Source organism: Schistocerca gregaria, chromosome 5 (genome assembly GCF_023897955.1).
Source record: "Schistocerca gregaria isolate iqSchGreg1 chromosome 5, iqSchGreg1.2, whole genome shotgun sequence".
Classification (NCBI taxonomy): domain Eukaryota; kingdom Metazoa; phylum Arthropoda; class Insecta; order Orthoptera; family Acrididae; genus Schistocerca; species Schistocerca gregaria.
Genome location: NC_064924.1, coordinates 199,117,387 through 199,142,833, shown reverse-complemented (window position 1 = coordinate 199,142,833; position 25,447 = coordinate 199,117,387). Strand labels below are relative to the sequence as shown.

General features: G+C 38.6%; 1 protein-coding gene across 2 annotated transcripts in view; it reads right to left on the bottom strand.

Annotated features, from left to right (window-relative positions):
- Positions 1-23,025, bottom strand: part of LOC126271915 (cysteine and histidine-rich protein 1 homolog) — a 44,514-nt gene extending 21,489 nt beyond the window's left edge. The window contains exons 1-3 of one of the 2 annotated variants that reach the window (XR_007549157.1): positions 22,724-22,988; positions 19,608-19,846; positions 5,868-6,079 (exon numbers count right to left, since the gene is read on the bottom strand). Coding sequence is in view for 1 of the 2 variants with exons in the window: in XM_049974307.1 (XP_049830264.1) it covers positions 5,868-6,079; positions 19,608-19,846; positions 22,724-22,933 (661 nt within the window). In the remaining variant the exon portion in view is untranslated. Of the gene's footprint in view, positions 1-5,867; positions 6,080-19,607; positions 19,847-22,723 lie in introns of both variants that reach the window. The other variant, XM_049974307.1, reaches the window with a different exon arrangement.
- Positions 23,026-25,447: the final 2,422 nt, after the last annotated feature.

Below are 25,447 nucleotides of genomic sequence, written 5' to 3'. Positions count from 1 at the left end.
CATCATATGGGAAAGAAGGGACTTTACAATATAGACGTGTTGAAGAAATATATCGCCTAAAAGTGGCAAGTTAATTGTTAAATTGCTTCTACACTTCTGTTTCTGCATAACAACTTCCTATCACTCTCTCTATCCTGTTAACTGCATTTTATATCTAATTTGACTATCTGATAACAGTTTTAGGTTAAGAACATGAGCAGAAAAGTTGTAATAATAAAGACGAATATGCAGAAACCATCATAGGGGCAGGGGAGGAAGGGGGATGAAGCGACAGGCTGGTGTGAAATTACACCACATGCCACATACTACGCTATGCAATAATAATAGATAAGCTTTAAGCTAGCAAGTAGTGAAAATAATGTATGCTATGAGTATTATGGCCTGCCAAACTACCTAACAGGAAGGAAATGAGGGAGTGACACCAAAGATCAACACAACAGCAGTAGGAGCTGAGGCTGTCATTTTTGCACCTGGATTGCACAGACACAGTATATGATTACAGAGCGAACTACAGACAAAGCTCCTGAATAACATATGCAGGTACAACCAGAGCACAGAGTTAGAGATTGGTACCTTCATTACCTAACACCAATGAGTCTAGCTAGCTACAGGGTGTAAACACTTTGGCAAATTTGGGAAAAACCGGGAAATAATTTCATCTGAGAGAAAACTGGGGAAAAAACCCAGGAATTTTTTAAATTCCAAAAATTTTTTATTGACTTACTTTTGAGTTAAATTTATGTAATTTTGACTGGTAAGGACTTATATTCTAACAAAGAATTTTACTTTAGCCCGCTATTGTAGAATAATATTCCAGCAATAAAACATAAATGAGATAGAAACACCAGTGTAAAGTGCACATAAGTGTTCACTGACAGTGATATGTGTCAAAGGCTTCAGGACAAAGACTATGCAATACTTCACAACAAATGAATTAAATGAGCATGACGTCACAAAAGTTTACATTTCTAACAAGTCACAGAAAAATATTCCAAATGGTGGTTTGAGAAGCATTACTTTCAAAGTAAATTTCCTTTTACACAACATTAATTATGTTATGTGTGAAAACGTGCAATGAATTTCTTAAATCACAGAGTGATTGACTCTAAAGCAAAACTTAAGGCTTTGAGGACCAGCCGCTTACAAGAATTTCGGGCGCAGAAGACATGAAATTTGCATCATCATTTAAAAATTTACTGGCATATTCGTGTTTGAGACAACTTAAAGGATAACACTCGCAAAAAAAAGCTATACTACAAGTATATTAATTGCAAGATAATGTGATGTGAGCTGTGACATGCTGAGAAAAGCACACTGCAATCTGGATTTCAGTGCTTAAGAAACTAACGTGCTGTGTTTGGTGGAATTTGTATTTATACTTGCGTATCACAAAAATATGCAACGTACATGTTGGTGCACATCAAAAATCTTTCCAAAAAGTGTTATTTTTTTGCTGAGTTTCATTTCCTAAAGTGCCGGAAAGTGGCGTATAAAACCTTTACCACTCAAGGTATTAATACGTTTTACAGTTCCGCAGGATATTTTCACCCAGGAAAATGTGTATTTTTATTCGGGGGCAAAAATGGGAGCCAATAAATAGTGATAAGAACAACAAGTGTAATAATTATTGTGCATGTTTGTGCTATTAGCAATGCCATATTTGACGAGAGGAATAGAGGGAGATGACCTATGGGCATGGAAAGTATTGGCATGCTTACAGCCAGAGAACAGGAATGACATTGAAGCAAGCATGACATCAGCACTCCAGAGAATTACGAGGGTCATGATAATGACTAATGGCAAGGACAGTCAAAACTTGCATTCTGTCTGTATCCTCCGAGATGAAAAGGCTGCTCTATTAATGTAAAGGCTGCTCTATTAATGTACTGAATGCTGATGTTTAACGACAAAAAAGCATTATAAGAAGTGTTTCCGATTGTAATATTTGAATCAATATATGAAGTTTTATGAAAAAGAAATCTCTCTTATTTCACAGAGTCGAGAGAGAGTTTGGACTTGTGAGCTTTCAGCATCAATATTTCTGCCAGTGGTGAAAAAGCCAGATGACAAAAGCAAGCAAGGCACATAAAAACAAGAAGATGAAAGGGATCTTGGGTGACAGCAGAATTGTTCTTGTATCTTCCAACTTAAATTCCGAATCTAACTGCATATTAGTTGAGGCAGAACTAAGGAGACATTTCGACATTTTTGTCTCCCTCAGGTGCTTTAAGTACTGGTCTTGAGAGTGCTTGGAGTCCCAGAAGAAAACTGCTGCTGCTGCTGCTGCTGTTGTTGTTGTTGTTGTTGCCTTCAGTCCAGAGACTGGTTTGATGCAGATCTCCATTCTACTCTATCCTGTGCAAGCTGCTTCATCTCCCAGTACTTTTGGCAACCTACATCCTTCTGAATCTGTTTAGTGTAGTCATCTCTTGTCTCCCTCTATACTTTTTACTCTCCACACTGCCCTCCAATACTAAATTGGTGATCCCTTGATGTCTCAGAATATGTCCTACCGAGTGATCCCTTCTCCTACTCCAGTTGTGCCACAAATTTCTTTTCTCCCCAATTCTATTCAATTCCTCCTCATTAGTTATGTGACCTATCCATCTAATCTTCAGCATTCTTCTGTAGCGCCACATTTCAAAAGCTTCTATTCTCTTCTTGTCTAAACTATTTATCATCCACGTTTCACTTTCATACATGGCTACACTCCATACAAATACTTTCAGAAAAGACTTCCTGACACTTAACTCTATACTCGATGTTAACAAATTTCTGTTCTTCAGAAACGCTTTCCTTGCCATTGACAGTCTACATTTTATATCCTCTCTACTTCGACCATCATCAGTTATTTTGCTCCCCACATAGCTTAACTCCTTTACTACTTTAAGTGTCATTTCCTAATCTAATTTCCTCAGCATCATTTGATTTAATTCCACTACATTCCATTGTCATTGTTTTGCTTTTGTTGATGTTCATCTTATATCCTCCTTTCAAGACACTATCCATTCTGTTCAGCTGCTCTTCCAGGTCCTTTGCTGTTTCTGACACAATTACAATGTCATGAAGAAGATAAGACGATTTAATTTTACACACATTTTAACAACTGGTGAAGATAACTACCAGTAAGGATACCTTCAGTTAAAAGAAAACTTTGTAATATACACATATAGAATTTATTTTCGTATGTGAACATATAAATACTTACACAAACATTTTTAGTGATTTTTCAACATGGGAGAAGGATATACCAAAGAAGTATGAAGGCTCAAGAGCACTCAGCATGTTGCAAAGAGAGCTTTAAAAATATCCAGATTTTTCATTACGACATGTCTGATGATAGGTATGAAGAGTAAATGAAGTTCAACATTTTTGATGAGTTAAAATTATGTGCCAAATTGGGACTCTCAACTCCCATCTCTATCCCACAGAGCAGCAAACTACCAATCACACTATTTGTGCATACCTCACAGAGTGACCCAGTTTTAACTTCTCAAATATCTTCACCCTCCATAACTTCCTAGCTTACTTTAATAAAATCAGTGTTAAATATATTTTTGAAAAAACAAACCTAACAATGTTATAAATACCTCTCAATAATTATTCATGTATTTTGATAAACTACAAAACTAAGATTGTGCTACATGTCTGTACATACCTGTTAATGTTTTCATTTCTTGAAGTGTTGAAAAATCACTAAAAATGTTTGTGTAAGTATTTATATGTTCACATATGAAAATAAATTCTATATGTGTATATTACAAAGTTTTCTTTTAACTGAAGGTATTCTTTCTGTTTCTGGCAGAGTTGATGATTTAATTTTGCACACATTTTAACAACTGGTAGTTATCTTCACCAGTTGTTAAAATGTGTGTAAAATTAAATCATCTTTTCTTCATGACATTGTAATTGTGTCAGAGACAGCAAAGGACCTGGAAGAGCAGCTGAACAGAATGGATAGTGTCTTGAAAGGAGGATATAAGATGAACATCAACAAAAGCAAAACAATGACAATGGAATGTAGTGTAATTAAATCAAATGATGCTGAGGAAATTAGATTAGGAAATGACACTTATAATAGTAAAGGAGTTAAGCTATGTGGGGAGCAAAATAACTGATGATGGTCGAAGTAGAGAGGATATAAAATGTAGACTGGCAATGGCAAGGAAAGTGTTTCTGAAGAAGAGAAATTTGTTAACATTGAATATAGAGATAAGTGTCAGGAAGTCGTTTCTGAAAGTATTTGTATGGAGTGTAGCCATGTATGGAAGTGAAATGTGGATGATAAATAGTTTGGACAAGAAGAGAATAGGAGCTTTCGAAATGTGGTGCTACAGAAGAATGCTGAAGATTAGATGGGTAAATCACATAACTAATGAGGAGGTATTGAATAGAATTGTGGCACAACTTGACAAGAAGAAGGGACCGGTAGGTAGGACATGTTCTGAGGCATCAGGGGTTCACAAATTTAGCATTGGATGGCAGCGTGGAGGGTAAAACTCGTAGAGGGAGACAAGAGATGACTACACTAAACAGATTCAGAAGGATGTAGGTTGCAGTAGGTATTGGGAGATGAAGAAGCTTGCACAGGAGAGAGTAGCATGGAGAGCTGCATCAAACCAGTCTCAGGAGTGAAGACCACAACAACATTCTTAATTTAAACTTGCTGCTGTGTTGAAATTTGGGGTAACATGGTTGTGAATGAACTTGAGATGTCAAAAAAGTTATTTCTAAGTTTACAGCAAATACTACAATACAAATTACTTTACACATGAAATTATTAGATTTGAAAGTCTGGTATGACTGACTTCACAGTGTTCACTTTTTGACATCATTATTCAATGTACCAGTTACCTATAATTGATGAATAACATGAAGTTGTTAATGGCTGCTAGTAGTGTAAAACTGTGGTAACAAGAGAAATGTTTCAATGGAAGGGAATTGGTTGTAGAAAACGTATACAGAACTTTATATTCCAATTCATAGCTGTACACTTCTTGTATACATACTATAACATTGTTTTTTACCTTGCTTGACATTATGCAACTAGGAAAAATATATTTCTCTACCACATCATAGATTCCCTATCGAAGCTGTAGCAGGAAATACAATGATGGCTCCTTTCTCTTAATGTATATTTTGACTGCTGTTAGTTTTTTTAATGTTGCACAGCAACTGCTTATACCTTGCTCCACTATATCAGAGCAATGGCCTGAGCCATCCTACTTAATACACACAATTCCTTTCAATTCTTTCTTTTTTCTTTCAGTTCATCACCAAAAATGATACTTGCATAGAAGTAGTGGTTCTCTCCAACCACCAACATTTTGTTCATCATATATTACTTCACTGCACTCACTACTGTAATCATTCACAAGAATCAGCATCATTTTGCCTAGATCATTTTTCCCTCAGCATGTCACATCACTCAAACTATGAAGTTTCTCAATGAGAACACATTGATGTAAACACCATGTCACTGATGACAGTTTTCCAGTCACTGCAAAATAGTAATTGAACTGACATGCTCATGTTAGAAATAAAGCACATCTAGCGGAATTCTTGAAAATCTACGGTAAATGAATGGTAAATGAATTCAGTAACACATCAACAAAGTGCTTGCACCATGGTACGAAGATTTTAGGCACAAGAGTTCTAGGGGCAAGAGGGGAATGAGAGGGGTGGGGGCAGCGGCACGTGCAGTAGCAGAACCACATCTGTAAAATTAAGAAGCTCCTCTGGATGGGACATGGGACCGCAGAGCATTAAAGGTGCATAGTGCATGACTGACTACAAAATTTGTTCTACTTATGAACTGATGAATGCTCACACCAATCTAGATACAATATACAAGTTAAATTATGTACCTTGAAAGCTGATTTTTTCGCAGGACAGGAGATCAAAGATACTGTCATACAGTCTTTTCTCTTCCTCGCGTTTCTGGTCAATATCTTGGAGGGCGTCCATAACTTCTGCTCCTGAGCGATGTGGGTGAGTGCAAGTCGCTTCATGTGAGCTCTCTTCATGAAATGGACCTCGCCAAGGGCAACCTATGCGACTGTACTTGCAATTTGTGATTCTGAAACAGGCAGATATATCTAACTTTTTCTTTTAAATTATTAACATTTCAAGAGTAATACTGATAAATCAACTGTCACAGAACTTTAAAATACACAAAATCGAATGATAGGAACACAGATAAAATTATGTTTATGTTCTTGTAAGAAAATAAAATACAAATTGCTAAAACACTGCCTACTGCAACTGATATACTCCTGAGACCAAATTCCAGCTGCTCATTACATTATAGCATCAACCTAACTTTGTTCTTTATTGTAATAAATAAATACATCACTGTCATGTGGTTGGTTTTACAAGCTACCGTATTTACTTGAATCTAAACCGCACCTGAAAAATGAAACTCGAAATCAAGGAAAAAAAATTTGCCAAATCTAAGCCGCACCTGAAATTTGAGACTTGAAATTCCAAGGGAGAGAAAAGTTTTAGGCCGCACATCCAAATCGAGACAAAGTTGGTCCACTGTAATATGAGACACAATTTAGGTCATGAATGGCCATACAGCTACAGTAGTTTGGTTCAAGTCTTAAACTTGTTCAGCTTTAGCATGTAGCCATTGCTAAGCGTCAGGTGCTCTGTCCGTATTTATATGGGTACCTTTCCTTTTTCACGTGCTTCGTCTGGTTTGAATTGATTGCTTATTTTTCTTTGATCTGGTAAGTGTCTTTCTCTTTGTTATAAATGTTTACGTCACTCTAAGCTGAAAATGCATTACTGTACTGTGTCACGCTTTGTTTGTCACGTTCTGATAGTGAGTGTTTACGACCTGTCGCCGCTCGCGGCATGGCTTGCTTTTGTGCGCGCTACCGCTGCTTAAAAAAGAAGAATTGCCTCATTAGCGAAACAATGGCAAGAGACTGCTTGCTATTTGCTGTTACTTACACTGCTGCTTTGATCAACAAGACCCAAATAATAGACTGCGTATGATAGAAGACTTTCTGAACGAGAGTTTAGCGAAAAATTTTCTCCGGTTGAAAATTTTTGCAGACGCCTCTGTAGTACATTACATTCTGCACAGAAATTAGTCATCTTAGATTTAAAAATCTTGTCAATTGTCATGCTTCATTTCTGACTGTATCACTATTAGGCATAAGAACAATACGAATATAAACATGGCATGATGTGTGTATTATTCCGTGTTTGCTGTTGTCTTTACCATGTTGTCTTACTCTTTACCATGTTGTCTTACCGTAGTTTATTAGGAAGACAGGATTTAAATGAGATAGCAGCAAACACAAGAGAATACATGGAAAAATGTTTATATTCGTAAGGTATTATTCTTACTGTGAAAAGAATACTGCATGCGATTCACAATTCATAAAAGTTCTTATTAGCAACGATCTCTTGTCACAGGTAGGAAAAAATTCAGAACATAGATGTGGCCATATTGGCAAACATCCCAAACAATCTTGTACGTGGAAATGCTGCTGCATTCAAAGATGAACAATACGGAATTTGTATTTACTTCGTTGGATAATGTATGAAAATGCAGTGGTCGAAACTGGCGGCACCTACCAACATTTTTCAGAACTTCCGCTTACTTTGCACTCTATTCTAAGCTGTAGGCGGGTTTTTGGATTACAAAAACTGGAAAAAAAGTGCGGCTTAGATTCGAGTAAATACGGTACTGAATGTAAGTTCCAACTTTGATCTCTCCTAAGGATGCGGTCCTCTCCTTATCAAAGTTACAGTAAGCAAGGAGAGTTACAGAGGGGCAAATAAAATCTCCAGAATGTAGGCACTCTTATAACAGGGAGTGCATGGTTTTGAAACATAATGGAAGATTATAACTGTGTTAGATGGGATTCAGACAAAAAAAAAATTAGCTTCAACAACTGAGCTATCTGGACATACTCATGAAACATACTCCCAGTTTTACTTCAGCTGGAGAAGAGGTAATTCCAGAAAAGAAGCTGTGAGGTTGGGTTCTACCTCAATAGCTCAGTTGAGAGCATTACCTGTGAGTCATAGTTTTCCTGGTTAAAGTCCCTGTTTGCACACAGTTTTAATCTGTCAGAAAGTCATAAAATCTCAATGTTGTCTAATCGGTAGGCTTACCTGTCACCTTTGTTGTATGAAACTGATCACAAAATTATTTTTTCAAGACTCTCATGGTAGAAAGGCTATGTGATAAGCACACTAGAAGCTGAATGTTGCTATGAGAAATGGAAAGATCCACTCCACTATCATATCATGGAGATAGTCCATGACAACAGCTAGTGACTACTTTAACTTGCAAGTTCACTTGAAATCCAAAGATGTTGTTATGCTCTTAGATTAATCAATATATCTGAGAACTAAGTTTCTGGTGTTGCATTAGCATTTCATTTTGAATATTGGTAAAGCGGAACAACATTTAAAAATGGAAAAACACATTGCATTGCCAGCAGCCATCCCAGCGAGACCCACTGGGGACTGGCCAGCACCGTGAGCTGCATCATCGGCAGTGCTGTCACTGTAGCAGTGATGGACAAAATACAGGAAATTCTGGAGATGATCATGAGCATGGTCTGTCCTCAATAAACTGAGGCTAAAGCATGTTTACTTGAACAGAAGATGATCAAGAAATGTGACTAGCTGGAATGACAGCATATATACAATAATCTCAGACTGTTCAGGACTCCAGGGAAAAATCAGAAAGAACATAAAGGAGTAGTGATGACTCTTAAATATAGACACCTTCTACAAGAATATTAATCAGTTTTCTGCACACACACAGCATCACAATATCTGCTTTCATAAAAGTAACAGATGACCTGAAGCTTACCATGGATAGACAAGAGAACTATCATTTGACTCTTACACTTCAGCAAAGCATTTGACACTGTTGACTTAGAAATTTTATTTGCTACACTTGACAATCTAAATTTATCTCCAAGTTCAGTGCAACAGTTTCACTCATAGCTGACACGTCAGCAACAATGCATCATGTCCGGTACCATAAAGTCAGATTGTTTGGTAAAATACTTGACAAGCAGTATTTAGTAATACTTTATTCATGGCCATTTCAAAAAATGAAACTGGTACAGAAGCAATGAAGAAATTTTATGAAATATTGTCACTATTTAGCTCAAGGCATATGTCCTAAACATTATATCCAAGATAAATAATAATAAATTTAATAAGTAATCTAAGTTATGCTGCTAAAGCTTCCATTCAGTCTAACTTTTTTAAATTTTTTTTAATTTGAATATGTGGTTTTGTTCTTATACAGGGTGAGACAAATAAAAAGTGGCCCAGACGAGTGGATATGACTGGACATGAATGTATGCACATAACCACACCCTGTGGTGTGCACACCATGTGTATGTCTGCCACTTGATCCACTCCAGTTCAGAGCATAGTGTGGGCTGTGCCAGTATCAATGGAGCACTCAATGGTACTCACAGTGGAGCAGCAGGTGTTTGTAATGCAAAGTTATGTGACAACAAAGCCGTGGAAATGGTGTGGTCAGTTGTTTCGTGGGAAGTGTAATAGTGTCAAAATGCCAGCAAAGAGTGCCATGCAAAGCTTAGTCCAAAAACAGCTTCAAATAAAATCTGTTTTGAAAAAAATAAAAAAAAAAACATCCTGAAACATGCCCGCACATTGGACACTGCGGCTGTGGTTTACCAGAAAATGCTTCAGACTCCTACCAAATCAATCTGACACCTGTCGCAAGAGACCGGCATAACACATCTATCATGCAGACGAATACTCCACCTAGACCTGCATGTGCATTCCTACCGTGCATTTGTTCTTCATACATTAAAGCCAGCACATGCTGTTCATTGAAATAACAATGAATGTCTTGGATGTGTATCTATTTTTTATGTATGATAAAGCCTGGTTTCACCTGAGTGGTTACGTCAACTCACAGGTTCTGGGTAGTGGAGAAATATAACCTCCACAAAACACCGTTGCATAATCAAAGGGTTGGGGTTTGGTGTGCAATGTCTGCACGCAGCATTATTGGTCCCGTCGTCTTTTACCAGACTCTGCTATTGACACATTGCCATGGCAAAATTTTGAAACCATTTGTTGTAGCATTAATGGAGGGCGAAAAGCCCTACAGTTACTTCCAACAAAATGGAGCAAATGCCCATACAGCCTGACTGAGTTTTTAGCAGAGGTCATTATGGTTGTGGCCTAGCTTGCCACTTAGATGATCTGATCTGTCAGTGTGTTATTACTCTGTGTGGGGAACTCACATGTCTGAGGTTTATCACAACAATCATCAGTCTTCAAGAACTGCAGCAGAACATTTCTGATGAGACTGCAGCTATTCCAGCCATCCAGCAACGATCTGCCTTCAGCAACTTGCTATCCATAGGCCAAAATTGCCAAGAGATGAATTGTAGTTACTTTCAACATCTGCTATTGTCAGATTAGTATTATATTTTGTGTCCTCTGCTGTGTCTCTGTACCCTGAACTCTGTTCTCTGGGCCACTTTTATTTGCCCCACACTGTATTACAAAAATGTAAGTATTCCAGTCATAGTCTAATGACATTCTATGATAGTACATTACACTTAAAAAAACAAAAAAACAAAAAACAGTTTAGCTGTTGGTCATAGGATACAGACAAATAGCTAATTAATCCACTGCTCAGTAGCATCCCTATATAGTGGCATTACTTGTTACTGCCTGGGTCCATGTAGAGGAACATCTGGTATGTGGAAAATACCAAAGATGTATATTTTAATTTAATGAAACAGTACAAAATTAATCAAAATTCTGAACTTATATATATAATATTGTAGTTCTAGTTTAAACCATATTATGAAGGAAATATTTGCTATAAGAATACATTTGAAAAACATTCTTACAAAAAAAAGCCATAAAGTTTCAACTATTACCTCAAAAAATAATGTCGGTAATAATTTATTGTTTGTAAAACTTGGATATTCTGCTGCCAACATCATCTGTTAGGACTGGCCACCAGAGGCCACCTGTGGTGAGTCACATGACCGGTACACATGGCACAGCATCTGCCGCACCACTTACCGGAGGCCTCCTCTTTGTGGATTGTTTCTATGTCTGTGTCTATGTTCTCAGCTGCTGTTCATTTGTATGTAGAAGAAACATTGGTTCATTGTGGCCATTCTACTGTTTGTGTCTTACAGTATGTTACAATGGTGAGGAGCGTGGTGTTCACTTCCATGTGCTCAGTCTGTCTGTTCCTTCGGTTCTTCTTCTGTCTGCACAGGCAGTGCTCCAATCTCCCCTTGAGCAGCAGCAGGTTCTTAATGTTGCTATCATGAACTTGTCGGCCACACTGACTATGCAGGCTTCCATGGCATCAACATATCTGCTGCTGCTCCCTCCTAATCAAGATGCAGCCAAGGGCTGGGAGGAGTACGAAAAGCAGCAACGGCAACACTTCCTCGCTTTTGGTGTCACTGATGCAAATGTGTAAGGCCTTTTTCCTATCTAGGATTTCTCCTCAGAACTATCAGTTGTTGTGCCAGTTACTCCCATTCCAGAAATCGGTGTCACTTTTGTTCGATGGAATGTGTATGTTGTCAAATTATCACCATAAATGCAAATATGTCATTGCAGCGCACGTTGAGTTCTATTGTTGTCATAAGCGGCCCCATCAGTTCTATTGGGCCTGGGTGCCCAATCTCCGCTGCCTCAGTCACAAATATGGGTTTGTTACCAATTCTTATAACTCATATGCTGATTCTATGGTCTGTTATACAATCATTCAGTTGGCCCTGGACAAGGAGGTGCATCCATGCACACTATGGTGTATTGGTTGAAGTGTTAAATATTGCTCAATCTTTTGAAATCTCTTATATTGCTGGTCATCAGTGGTTTGATATTGCTGTGATGGCTCCTGTTCCAGGTCATCAGGCCTCAGTCAGTTCTTGGCGGCTGAGTCAATGTAGCCGTACAAACGTGGGCCTATGTGGGTGTGGTAGTCGTACAAATGTGGCCTCCATTCCCCACTGGAGAATGATATGCCAAACGACCACCACAGCAAATGCAACACTCCACACTCCTATCTTACCCATATTGTTTCATGCAAAATGACAGGGACAACTTGAAACAATTGTAACAAAAAAGGACATCTAGAGTCTGCTTGTCATTTCCTGTCCACTTCTGTAGTCATGGACATGGATGTTAACTGTGTCTCTCCAGTGCTTACAAATCATAAATAATTGTTAAATGAACTGAGAGTGACGGACAAAGTGTTCAGACTAGAAACAGACACGTTCAGAATTGACTTTACTGAAATCACAAACTTAATGGGCTTGGGATCACCAGCATTGTTGCTGGTTACTCAATGTTTGGTGAGTTACAAAAAGCAGCATATTCTAATTTTGAGGCAATTTATGGCTCCCACTATGTATAAATCTGCGGTTTGTTCCCTGACTTTTTTGACAGTGGATGATGCTGGTACCACAAATTTGCTGATGCTGGTACCAGATGCTGTCTGGATACCTTCAATGGTTTTGGTTTTTTGCATTTCAGATATGGTGCACCTCATTTAAAACCAAGTCCCTTACCAGTAATTAGATTCTCTGTGTTCTCATGTCTTTTCTCAGATGGATTAGGTTGTGTCACTGATTTAGTAGTGCACAAAAACCTGTAACCTTTCAGTGTGTGCCCTATTCCAGTGGCTTTGTGTAATCAAGTGAAATCAGAATTGGACACACTGACATCGTTGGGGACCATACAGCCTGTTACAAAAACACAACCGGTCAGATTTGCCTTGCATCAACTTTAAAGTTTTAGTTAACACTCAATGTATTGTTGACACCTACCCTTTGCTTTGTCCAGATGAGTTATTGGCTAAACTTACTGCGGGGCCATTTTTCTTCAAAACTTATTTATCTGAAACCTATTTACAGGTTCTGTTGGATGAGGTGAGGATTCTAAACAACTCCATGTGAATAACATGATTAACATGCACTTCAGGTTGTACAAATATCAGCGCCTGCCATTTGTTGTGGCTAGCACCCTGCCAATTTTTCAGCATTTTGGGAGCAACTGACAATGCCCGTTGTGGGTTGCCTCAACTGTCTAGATGACATTGTTGTGATTCATGCATCCACGGGAGGGCATTTATGTAACTTACACACCCTGTTCACAGTATTACATACTGCAGGGCTGAAATGTAACTCTTCTCAGCCATCAATTGTGTATTTGGGGTTTGAAGTTGTCAGTTGTCATGTTGCGTCATTCACAGGTCTGACTCCCACTACAAATGTCAAAGAACTCTGAGCATTTTAGGTGAACCACCTTTCTTAGTTAAGTACAGGCTGTCACCTGGGATTGAGACTCCGGCTACCCTACAGCAGGATGCGCTCCAGCTCCTCCCCATCAGGGGCATTGGGAGGGAGGGGGGCATTGTTTACCACGTCACTGGCTCTTCAGCACGTATTTTGGCCTGGCATCGACAGTGACACTCTACATCTTGTAGCGGCCTGCTGTCAGTGTGCTGCTCAACGATGGCGCTGTGGGTGACACTCTCTCCCTGACTGCACCACGTCACCTGTGGGAGTACGTGGACGTCAATTTTGCAGGACCCTTCCTAAGTTCTCCAAATTCTTACTGGTTGTTGGTTGTCGATACTTCATTAAATTTCCATATGTTATAGGCTGTCCTTTGATGTCAGCAGTGGTTATGATTCAGGTCCTCTCTATACTTTTTTCTATTGAAGGAATGCCTTACACACTTGTGACAGACAACAGTCCACAGTTTGTGTCTTAGTTGTTCCACGATTTTTGTCTGCAATTCAAGGATCAAATGAAGTAGTATGTCGTAGACTCTTCCATCAACAATGCCTCAATGCACTTCTCGAGTTCCTACAGGTTTATGCTGATGGGGATCGAAGCCTGGCTGAGATGCTCCATGGTCACTGGCCATGCACCCTCCTGCAACTGCTTATGTCGCCTCACCAACTCCTGTTGGAGCAACCCTCATCGCACTTCGCTCCATGGTCTGGGCTTGGAGATTCAGCCGCCAACTGAAGTGGATTCTGGCCTTGGTCCACAGTTGCTGAGGCATTCCATTTCTGTATGGTGTGCACCAGCGATGGGCTGGTGGCACAACACCATGACCAACTGTGTCCTTGCAACAAGGCAAGGGCCACAAGTCTGCCATCACCGCCTCCACCCTCAGCAACTGTCTGCCCTGCGGGCATCCCTGCAGTGGGGGTGGAAATGCCCTTCTTGTGGATGTTGCTACATCCTGCCTCTCCTCGAGGGTCCAGCCCCCTGGCACCTGTTGCCGAAACTTCCTGCGATGCTTCACTGCTACCAGTGATTCTGCTGCCAGCTGGGTCAGTACCTTTGGGTCCCTGAACACCAGTGGCCTCGACCGAGTGGCTGGCGCCTTCACTGTCAGCACAGTACCACCATGTCAAGGAACTGGACATCAAGATACTACCAGTGTTCTTGTTACCAGTCCTCTTTTAAGGTACTTCAAGGGGGAGTGGCTGGCATATGTGTCCACAGACACACCACTTCAGCCCCTACTCCTGCCCCGGAATCTCCTCCTGCCACTGCTGTCATTGCCTCCAGCGTCTGCCGCACAGACTATGGATGTTTCAACAGTCATTCCGACACCCACAACAGCAGTGCAGCATTTCTGCACTGTGGAGGGGGATGGGAAGGCGGGGTGCTATAACCCTACATGTAATATACAGCATGGCACCAGGTTGCCGATACGCTAGTATTAGAATATTCTGCAAATGGTATCTGCACAGGCCAGTGACCAGGAGCCACCTGCGTTGGGCCACATGACTTCTGTATATGATACGGCACCCGCCACACAGTCTACCAGATCCCTCCTCTTTAAAAGTGCAGTGCAGCAAGCACTTTCTCACATATTGCGTTCCTACTTACTGCCAGCAACTGCTTGTATCAATACATGGTTTGTTTCTGTTTGTGTTTATGTTCTCAACTGTTGCTCGCTTGTATGTGGATGAAGAACAAACTTTGGTTCATTGTTCCCATGCCGCTGTTTGTATCCTACAGTAAGATATGAATGCTAGGTTCTTTAACAGATCTTTTCAGAACATTCAAAGATTAACACCACTTTTGTATTCTGAAACTGTCAACCATGTAAACAGGTAGTGCCAGAGGGAATTTCTTAACTCATTAGAGAATGCAAATATGCAAAAACATACATTTATTCATGTCTAAATCAATATGTCATTTCACACACTTTGATATAGAGGTGATAACACGCAGCAGTTTATAAACTGTAATGCAATCTACCTCAACTCGGAAAATCACTGCTTCTGGAGGTGAAGTGTAGCATTCTTTTAATGTGATATGATATCTACATTTACACCTGTTCTCAGCAGAAATGTGTGGCAAAGAGTTTGTTCCACTGTACTAGTTACTAGGGCTTTTTCCTGTTCCAGTCACACATGAAGTGTGTGAAAAATGATTGCTTCAACACCTTTGTGTGTATCATAATTAGTTTAATATTGTGTTTGCAATCCCTGTGAGAGCAATACTTGGGGGGGGGGGGGGGGGGGGTCCTAGTAGATTAATGGATCCATCTCTTAAAGTTACATCTTCAAATTGTGCAAGTAGGTTTTCATGGGATAGTTTGCATCTATCTTCAAGTGATCTTTGGGACACTCTCCCACGGGTCACACACACCTGTACTCATTTATGCTGCCCTTCACATTCATTCAATTATCGGCTTATTTGGTGCAGATAACATCAATATCTTCTGTTAGTCTTATCTGGTACAGATAAAATACAGTTGGGAAATATTCTAGTATGGGTCACACAATTGTTTTGTGAGCAATTTATTTTGTAAACTGATTGCATTTCCCTTGTATTCTACCAATTATAGGCAGTCTGCCACCTGCTTTACCCCCTACTGAGAATGAGTGATCGTTTCATTTTATACCCCTACAAACTGACCCAAGTATTTATATGAGTTGACAGAGTCCCATTGTGACTCAGTGAAACTTTGATTTTGTTTTTGTGCACAAGTTTTCATTTCATTTCATTTTAGAACATTTAAAGCGAGTTGTCAATTTTTGCATCACTTTGATTATTATCAAAAAGATCTGACAGAATATCTGTGCAGCTTTTCTCATACAGCACTTCATTAAATATAACTGCAACATGTGTGAAAAGTCAGAGGTTACTATTATTGTCTGTAGGGTCCTTAATATGCAACATGAACAGCAAGGGCCCCCAACAAACTTCCCTGGGACACATCTGAAATTAACTCTACATCTGTCGATGACTTTCCACCCAAGATAACATGCTGTGTCTCACCCACCAGAAAATCCTCAGTCTTGTCACAAATATCATTTGGTACCACATTTGAACATAATTTTGATAATAAGTGTATGTGTGGCACCAAGTGAAATGCCTTTTGATCCATGATTTTCAGGGTGAGAAATGCACGACTTGTGCTTCACATGATTGATGTTTTCAGACTCTGTGCTGATTGGCGTGGAAGAGGTCATTGTGTTTGAGATATCCCATTACATTTGAGGTCAGAGTAAGTTTCAAGATAATACAACAGATGAATGCCAAAGATACTGGATAGAAGTTATGTGGATCTTCTACTGCCCTTTTGTAGAAGAGTGTGATGTGTGCTTTCTTCCAACAACTGGGTATAGGTTTCTATTTAAATATTTGTGGTATATTATGGTTACTAGAGGTGCTAACTCGGTTACTGATCTATTACAGTATCTGATAGGATAACTTTAACTGTTTCTCAATACCACTGACACTAATATCCATTTGAGTCAATTGTGGAGTGGTATGAGAATTGAAATGGGACATCACTCCTGGGTTTTCCTATGTGAAGGAACATTTGAAAATGAAGTTAAGCATTTCTGCGTTTGCTCTGCTATCCTTCATTTCATTTCAGTTCCTTTCTCGCTCTCAAGTGTCTGGCCACTAACTTTGGTGGACTAATAGCTTTTACATACGACCTAATTTCTTTGGGTTTCGTGGAAGATAATTTGATATATTTTGCTAAAGTAGTCACCGAAGGCTTCAAGCACTGCCATATGGACAGCTAAATGTGTTTCATTCTGCACCTCTCTATTTATAAGCTTAGCCTGTGTTTTACACTTTTTATTCAGCAGTCAGATTCTTTAGAAATTACTTTGCAGTGGCTGTATATCATGGACGATACTTCCCACCAAATTGTTCTCATAGGTCCATATATGCCCACTGCATGGTAAACTTTTCTTTTAAACTTGAGCCGTAGTTCCCGTATCTGCTCCTATCCAGATCTAAAAATTGTTCATATCACACTTCCTTGGGGTACTGCTGAATTTACCTTTCGCCTGTCCATTTTGTTCTGTTAAGAGCAACTGTTGAGTTTTTTCTGCAAGGAAATCTTGCAGCCAGTTGAAAATCTGGTCCGACACTCGGTAAGTTCATTTATTTTTTCTTACTAAACAGCAGTGCAGGACTGTGTCAAATGCCTTCCTGAAGTCTAGGAATATGCTATCAACCTGAATCTATATTGACTTTACAGAAGAGAATTTTGTTCTCCAAAAATGTCACAACACACAAGCAAAACACATATCCGTAGTTCTACAACAGATTGGAGTCAGCGATGTAGACCTACAATTATGTGCATGGATTCCGTATTTCTAGTTTTCCAAAAGGCTTTTGGCAATGTACCACAGAAGCAACTTGTAGTAAAATTGCTTATGGAATAACATCTCAGTTCTGTGACTGGATTCGTGATTTCCTGTCAGAGGGGTCACAGTTCGTATTAATTGAAGGTAAGTCATTGAGTAAAACAGAAGCAATTTCTGGCATTCCACAAGATAGTGTTATAGACCATCCGCTCTAAATAAACGGTTTAGCAGACAATCTGAGCAGCCTTTTGATGTTGTTTACAGATGATGCTGTCATTTATCGTCTAGTAGAGTCATCATAAGATCCAAACAAATATCTGAGTGGTGTGAAAATTATCAACTGGCCCTAAATAATGAAAATGAATACTCATCCACATTAGTGCTAAAAGGAATCTGTTAAGCTTTGGTTACATGATAAATCAGTCAAACCTAAAGGCCGTAAATTCAACCAAATACCTAGGAATTACAATTACGAACAATTTAAATTGGAAAGAACACATAGAAAATGTTGTGGGGAAGGTAAACCAAAGACTGTGTTTCATTGGCAGCACACTTAGAAAATGTAACAGATCTACTAAAGAGACCACCTACACTACATTTGTCTGTGCTCTTTTGGAGTACTGCTGCGTGGTCTGGGATCCCTACCAGATAGGATTAACAGAGTACAATGAGAAAGTTCAAAGAAGAGCAGCATGTTTTCTATTATCTCAAAACAGGGGAGAGAGTGTCATGGACATGATACAGGAAATTGGGGGTGGACAACATTAAAACAGAGGTGTTTTTCGCTGCAGAGGAATCTTTTCACGAAGTTTCAATTCAACTTTCTCCTCCAAATAGGAAAACATATTGACACCAACCTACATAGGGAGAAACAATCATCATAATAAAATAAGGGAAATCAGAGCTCACACGGAAAGATATAGGTGTTCACTTTTCCTGTATGCTGTTTGAGATTGGAATAACACAGAATTATTGTGAAGACGGTTAGACGAACCCTCTGTCAGGCATTTAAGTGTGATTTGCAGACTATCCATGTCAATGTAGATCTATCGTTCAACTCTTCTTGACAATGGGAATGACCTGCACACAGCTCCGATGGTATACAATAAACTACTGCTTGTAGAGAAGCAAGTTCTCTTGCACAGAGTCTTACAGGTATCTCATCTGGTGCCAACACCTTTCCAACATTAAGTTTATTTTGTTTTGTTTTACGGCGCAAAAACTGCTATCATCATTCATGCCCATGTCAAAACAGCAGAACACGAAGAAGAAAACGGGGTTAAAAACAATTACACATTAAGACCATTCGACGGAAGGGAAGACAACTAAAATAATGGACTTCGAGAAAGGTCCCTAAAATATTCTAAATAGGCAACAGAGGTTCTGAACTAAAGATTAAATGCCATTCGCCTTATTGCCAAGTTGAATAAAAAGTTAAACGTGTTCGACAGCCTGGTGTGTTCTATGGGTGTTTCTATATGGAGTCAACCTATAACATTAAATAATCATTTTATGGATGTTGCAATTCTAATATTTAACTTAGAACAGGAGCACTTCTACTTACTTTACAAGAACAATCTCCACATATACTTTTTAATTCTCTCTTCCTTCGCTCCCCCCCCCCCCCCCCCTTTCTGAAGTAAATGTGCAGACCTCTTAGTGTGGTAACCTTAAAAGCAACTAACATGTGGCCAGTATACAAAATCCTAACACAGTTTGGTAATACCTACTTTAAAACACATGGAATAGATTTTTTCCAAATGATACAAGCAAGTAATTAAAATACTGCCTAATAATAGCACAGCATGATACACTGATGGGCGAGTGCAATAGACAGCAATTTTATGCAAACATTACACACCAGGGCAGTATATAAAACTTCTAACTGAAATATAAATACAATATAACACCCAAATAAATCATTTAACTTAAAATTTACATAATAATTTCTAATGTTCACCTTTCTTCGCAAAGTGACTCTTCATGCCTCTCCAGAGTATTTCGAGGAAATTCTTTACCACAAAACTGGCATTCTGAAGGTAATTCACTAACAGCTTTTTCAACGGCTAAATTACGTGAAGCCGATGTTTTACTTATTTCAATCCTACAATTGGGACATGTAGCAATTTCATCTCTCAACCTTGCATCTGCCAGAACATGGGTGAAGCACCCTGCACACATCAGGTGACCATTTGTACACTGAAAAAATTACAGTAATACAAATTACAGAATTATAGTTTTTCCTTTGCACCTATTTGACATAATACCATTACATTCCACAACAATAAATTAATGATAACTTTAAGTATCACTACTGTACTGCAACATTTCAAATATATTCATTAGTGAAAAGAAAAGGTGTGATCTAAAATATTTATCTCGTAAACTAGTTTTTTGATTTCTTGACAAAGATGACTTGGGGAAAATACAATACTATAAATGGAAGGTTGTCTGCAACACATAGACAGGAGGAGGAGGAGGAGGAGGAGGATGATGAGGATGCTTGTTAGTGTTTAACATCCCATCGACAATGAGGTAATTAGAAATGGAACACAAGCTTAGACTGTAGGAGGAGAGAGAAGGAAAGTGGCCATGCCCATTCGAAGGAACTCTCCTGACATATGCCTTAGGTGATTTAGGGAAATCAGAGAAAACCTAAATCAGGATGGCTGGACACAGATTTGAACTTTTGTCGTCCTGAATGGGAGTCCTGTGAGCTAACCACCGTGCTACCCTGTTCAATAACACTTACAAAGTACGTAATTACACAGTAGTTATATATAGGGAAAAACCCATAAAAATTAAGCATTTAATAAGTGGAGAAAAAGAGGCTGGGGGATATTAAGGTGTACCTCAAGAAACAGTACTCGTTCCATTTATGTTCAACCTATTTATAAACAATATTGAAGTTAGTTTGAAGGATAAAAAAATACTGTATGCTGATTATATTCATATCGAAAATACAGATAACATAGACATATTTATACATAAAACAAGACTGGAAGAAGTTACCTCTATAAACTTTTGGGAATTGCAGTTGACAGTTAAGCTCCAGTGGAGGCAACATACAGGCAATATATGTTGTAAATTAAGCACCATAATATTTATTATGAAACAGCTTGCACACTTATGCTAACAAAGAATATCGATATACAGTATAACATTGTCTACTTGAACCATATTTACACACAGTATGGAATAACTGTTTGGTGAAACTTCAGCAGCAACAATAAAGGACAACTCTGAATACAACACAAGCTGACACAAACAGAAATGACTTCCCTAATTTAAAAATACTGACACTTCCATACATGTACATATACAGAACAACAATGTCATTAATCAAAGGCAATATATTAGGCCTACTAGAAAAATAATAAATAAAGACTGGCTGAGAAATATATCACACAGACTGACAGCTGCTGAAAAAGGTTATTGATACTCACTGGAGTAAACTGACAAAGTGTCTTCCTTTCTGACAAAATCCTTTCATTGTTGATAGCGAAGGGGAAACTGAACACACATTTCTTGTTTAGTCAGCCAATTAACTGTGTTATTGTCAGTTTTCATGTCATGGGACCTTACATTCCCAAACATCACAATTTCTTTGTGTTTATGGGAAAAAAAGAGGGTGGGGCCACACTTTCACAGTACCATAGCGCAGTTCTCCCTCACAGCATGTAACAGTTTTTTTCCACATTAATGCTTGCCATGAATGCAAACTTATTTATATTATTCCATTATAAAGACAATAGACCATTTACTGCTGGTAAGCTGCCAAAAATGCATCCTAAAAACACTATTGCTGAATTTGCAAAATCGGTTATTGTGTGTTGTCTATTCTGCCATTTAACAGATTTCTGCTATCATCACAGCTCTGTTCATAACATGTGTACTATTTAGCAGATTTACCTTATGGCATGGATATTATTAATAAAAATCAGCAATATCAAAGTACTTAATTAACTTTAATTATGGCCCACTTATTGCTGGGGTGACTGGACCATGTACTGCACTTAAGTTATCAGTTCTGTTACAGAGAGATACTTCACTTACAAACCACCTGGGTAATTTTCTATTACTTTCAAAAATACTTGACACAAAATATATTTTGACACTTTACTTCTATACTTACTGAATGTTTGGGAAATTAAAGATGTATACTTATTAGGCCTACCCATTATTAGAGCAAAATTTCATTTTAATACTGGTACAAAGTTACAATGTCATTAACTTATGACCAATCTTAAAAGAGTATTGTATTTGTCCTACAGCTAATGGGCAGGGAAACTTGGCCGTTCCAGGAGGAAATCAAATGTTAATAAGAAGTAAAAATAACAGTGTTAAATCAATATTTCAGGTTTACTTTGACGTATCTAGATACTGTATCAACCTGGCACTGTTCAATTCATCACAATCCCCCAGAAGCCCTCTTCATACCCAATGCAACTAATGAATAATCGCAGGCCTAGAAAAGTGTGGGCAGGTAGGAAGAAAATTGAAATGCGAACTAGAAAATATAGAGCTAATAGGCTGTTACTTTTAGTACAAAATAATGGAAGTGGGGGGGGGGGGGGGGGGGGGGCGTTACCCTGACTGACTATAACATTTTCTACCTTTAATGAAGACATATAATTGCATTGTTTGTCAATGAAGTGTGAATTTTTAATCGTGATTTATGGCTATTATATGTTCACCCTCTAATTACACTATTTTATAATGAAGATTTCCACTACGAATAAATTTTTCTTATGAACTTACAAACAAATTGTAAAAAATATTTTTTTTTAAATTACACTTGGCCAATCATTACTCCGCGGGCCAGGCAACTGAATCGGCTCAGATTATAACTAACGTAAGCTAACGATGTGAAGCACTTCTGCTGATGGCAACACGCATTACCACACAAGGTAATAAAAAACGGAAACGCAGTCGAATCTCATAACAAATGCACTTAAAAGACAGTTTTCTATGCTAAATTCGGACATATTTGAAAACTGTACTGTAATTCTTGGGCATAAAACAATAATTACTGTTCCAAAATATTTCTGACAATCAGCTGATCTTCAAACAGACCTGATAAACTGCTGCCTTTGGGAGGTCCAAACAAACTGCGCAGCATAGAATACCCCCAAGTCTTTGTTCTAACTTCTCAGGGTTTCCATCAGTTCGTTTTAGTACTTTCCTTCTCTTACTTTCTGGCTCAGCAAATTCATCTGTTTTATCTTCAACTTCTTGTATTTCCTGATGATCGCTGCTAGACGATGCAGCTTCAGCGTCCGCCATTTTGTTTGTTGTTGTGGCGCAAAACCACCCCGTCCGCACAATAGAGAGTCACGTGACAAACAGCTGCAACAACTCCAACCAGAAATGGCAATGACCTTCTGCGCAAAACTCGAAGCCATTTGTTAATATTTTTATTTACTGTTGACAACGCGAAGTCCTAATGCTTTACCGTAACATAATTATAAACGAAATCTATTGCTGTGTATTAAAAGTAAAAACAGGATGCGAGCCTATTGCCTAAAAAGACACGCCCTTCAGAAACTTGTAAAAGGCGGACAATTTGAAACATATTCGGGAAATTTGTTCCAGACGATATATTATTCCGTGTGCATGTAACTGATTGTTGCTTCTAACTGTCTTCATTCTCATTGCATGACTAAACTGAAATTTCAGGAACTGAATGTCATGTTAGAGTGCCTAGTCTTCGGAAAATAATTTTTAGTTGTGAGTACAAGCAGAATTTATGTACAGTAAATTTAGAAAATAATTTTATTTGAACCAAGAATCGTGGTAGTATTTCGTTAAAGGGATTTGTAGTCATGAATGTGGTAAATTAGGCTTAGCTTGTAAGCGACTGTTGAATTATGGTAGTTCCCTAAGCGTACAATTTTTTGCCGTGTTGCTTATTGGCGTGCAACTTCCTCCCACAGTTTTTTTTACAGATAGTGGAGGACGGACTGAAGAGTTTCTAGGAGAGATAGGCCTGCAGTTGTATCGTGGTGTAGATGGCATTTTCCAGACTCGCTAGAGGCACAAGCCGGTACGCTCAAAGAGACCCCTGCTGACCTTGTCACACTGTGAAAATACGTAGTGGAGATCACTATACATTGATGTGAAGTAAGTCATGGGATACCTCCTAATATTGTGTAGAACTTCCTTTTTCCCGGCTTAATCCAGCAATTCGACATGGCATGGATTCAACAATATTGAGCCACGCTGCCTCCATAGCAGTCCATAATTCTAAAAGTGTTGCCGGCGCAGGATTTTGTGCATGAATCGTCTTCTCGATTATATCCCATAAATGTTCGACAGGATTCATCTTGGGCGTTCGGGATGGCCAAGTCATTCGCTCGCATTGCCCAGAATGTTCTTCAGAGCAATTGTGAACAGTTCTGGTCTGGTGGTGATATGGTGCATTGCCATCCACACAAAAATGTCTTCGGTGTTTGGGAACATGAAGTCTATGAATAGCTGCAAATTGTCTCCAAGTAGCCGAACATAGCGTTTTTCAATCAATGGACGGTTCAGCTGGACCAGAGGACCCAGTCAATTCCATGTAAACACGGCCCACACTGTAATTGAGCCACCACCATCTTGCACAGTGTCTTGGTAACTACTTGGGTCCATGACTTCATAGGGCCTGCACTACATTTGAACCCTATCTTGAGCTTATACCAACTGAAATCGGGACTCATCTGACCAGGCCACGATTTTCCAGTCATCTAAGGTCTAACTGATATGGTTATGAGCCCAAGAGAGGCGATGTCGCACTGTTGGCAAAGGCACTCACGTCGGTTGTCTGCTACCATAGCCCAGTAAGGCCAAATTTTGCCACACTGTCCTTGCGGAAATGTTCATCATACATTTCTGTGGTTATTTCACGCACTGTTGTTTGTCTGTAAGCACTGACAATTCTACGCAAAGCCAGGGTTGTCAAGTGAAGGCCCGTACTGTATATGTAGATATGACTATCTCAAGCCTTTTGTCAAATCAGTGTAGAGACGCATGATATAATGAATACATGTAAATAAAACAAATGCATAGCGGAATTCAAAATTAAATCAAAGACAATTTAGGGCATTAAGAGATGCGAAATGAATAAACTTGGCAAAGGTAATCCTATTGAACTACACAATGACATTAGCTTCTGGACAGAATTCAAATTTTTGGCTACCAAATAACATTAATTCTTCTCAACATGACCGAACCCACAAGAGCAAAAAATTGACCCATTGACAGCACATGTATGATACCTAACATACCAATCAATCAATCAAATTTTATTGTCGTTCAGCTCATAAAGCAATAGACAACGTCAAGATAACTTACATTTTTAACATTAATTACTAAATAAATTTAGTTTGGATTACATAAGGCCATCTGCTAGATACAGTGTTGAAAGACAATATTTTCAGTTTCGAAAAAAGGATTGTTTACTAGTATTCTGTACAACCTAGCTTTGAAGATATTGACAGGTAACCCTTTTAAATCTATACTTAACTTATTGTACAACTTAAGTCCAAGAACTAAATATGAATTCTGTGAGTTGGGTAGTCTTTGATATGGTACATCTAAACATGATTTGTTCCTGGTGTTATGGTTATGTACATCCCTTCTTAATGATCTATTTGAAATATTGTTCCTAACATACAAAAGAATATTATAGATGCACAAGTTTATTACCGTCAGGCATTGCAATTTAACAAACAAGGGTTTACAGTGTTTTAACTTATCTGAGTCGGTTATTACCCTTACTTTTTTTTTTTTTTTTTTTTTTTTTTTTTTTTTTTTTTT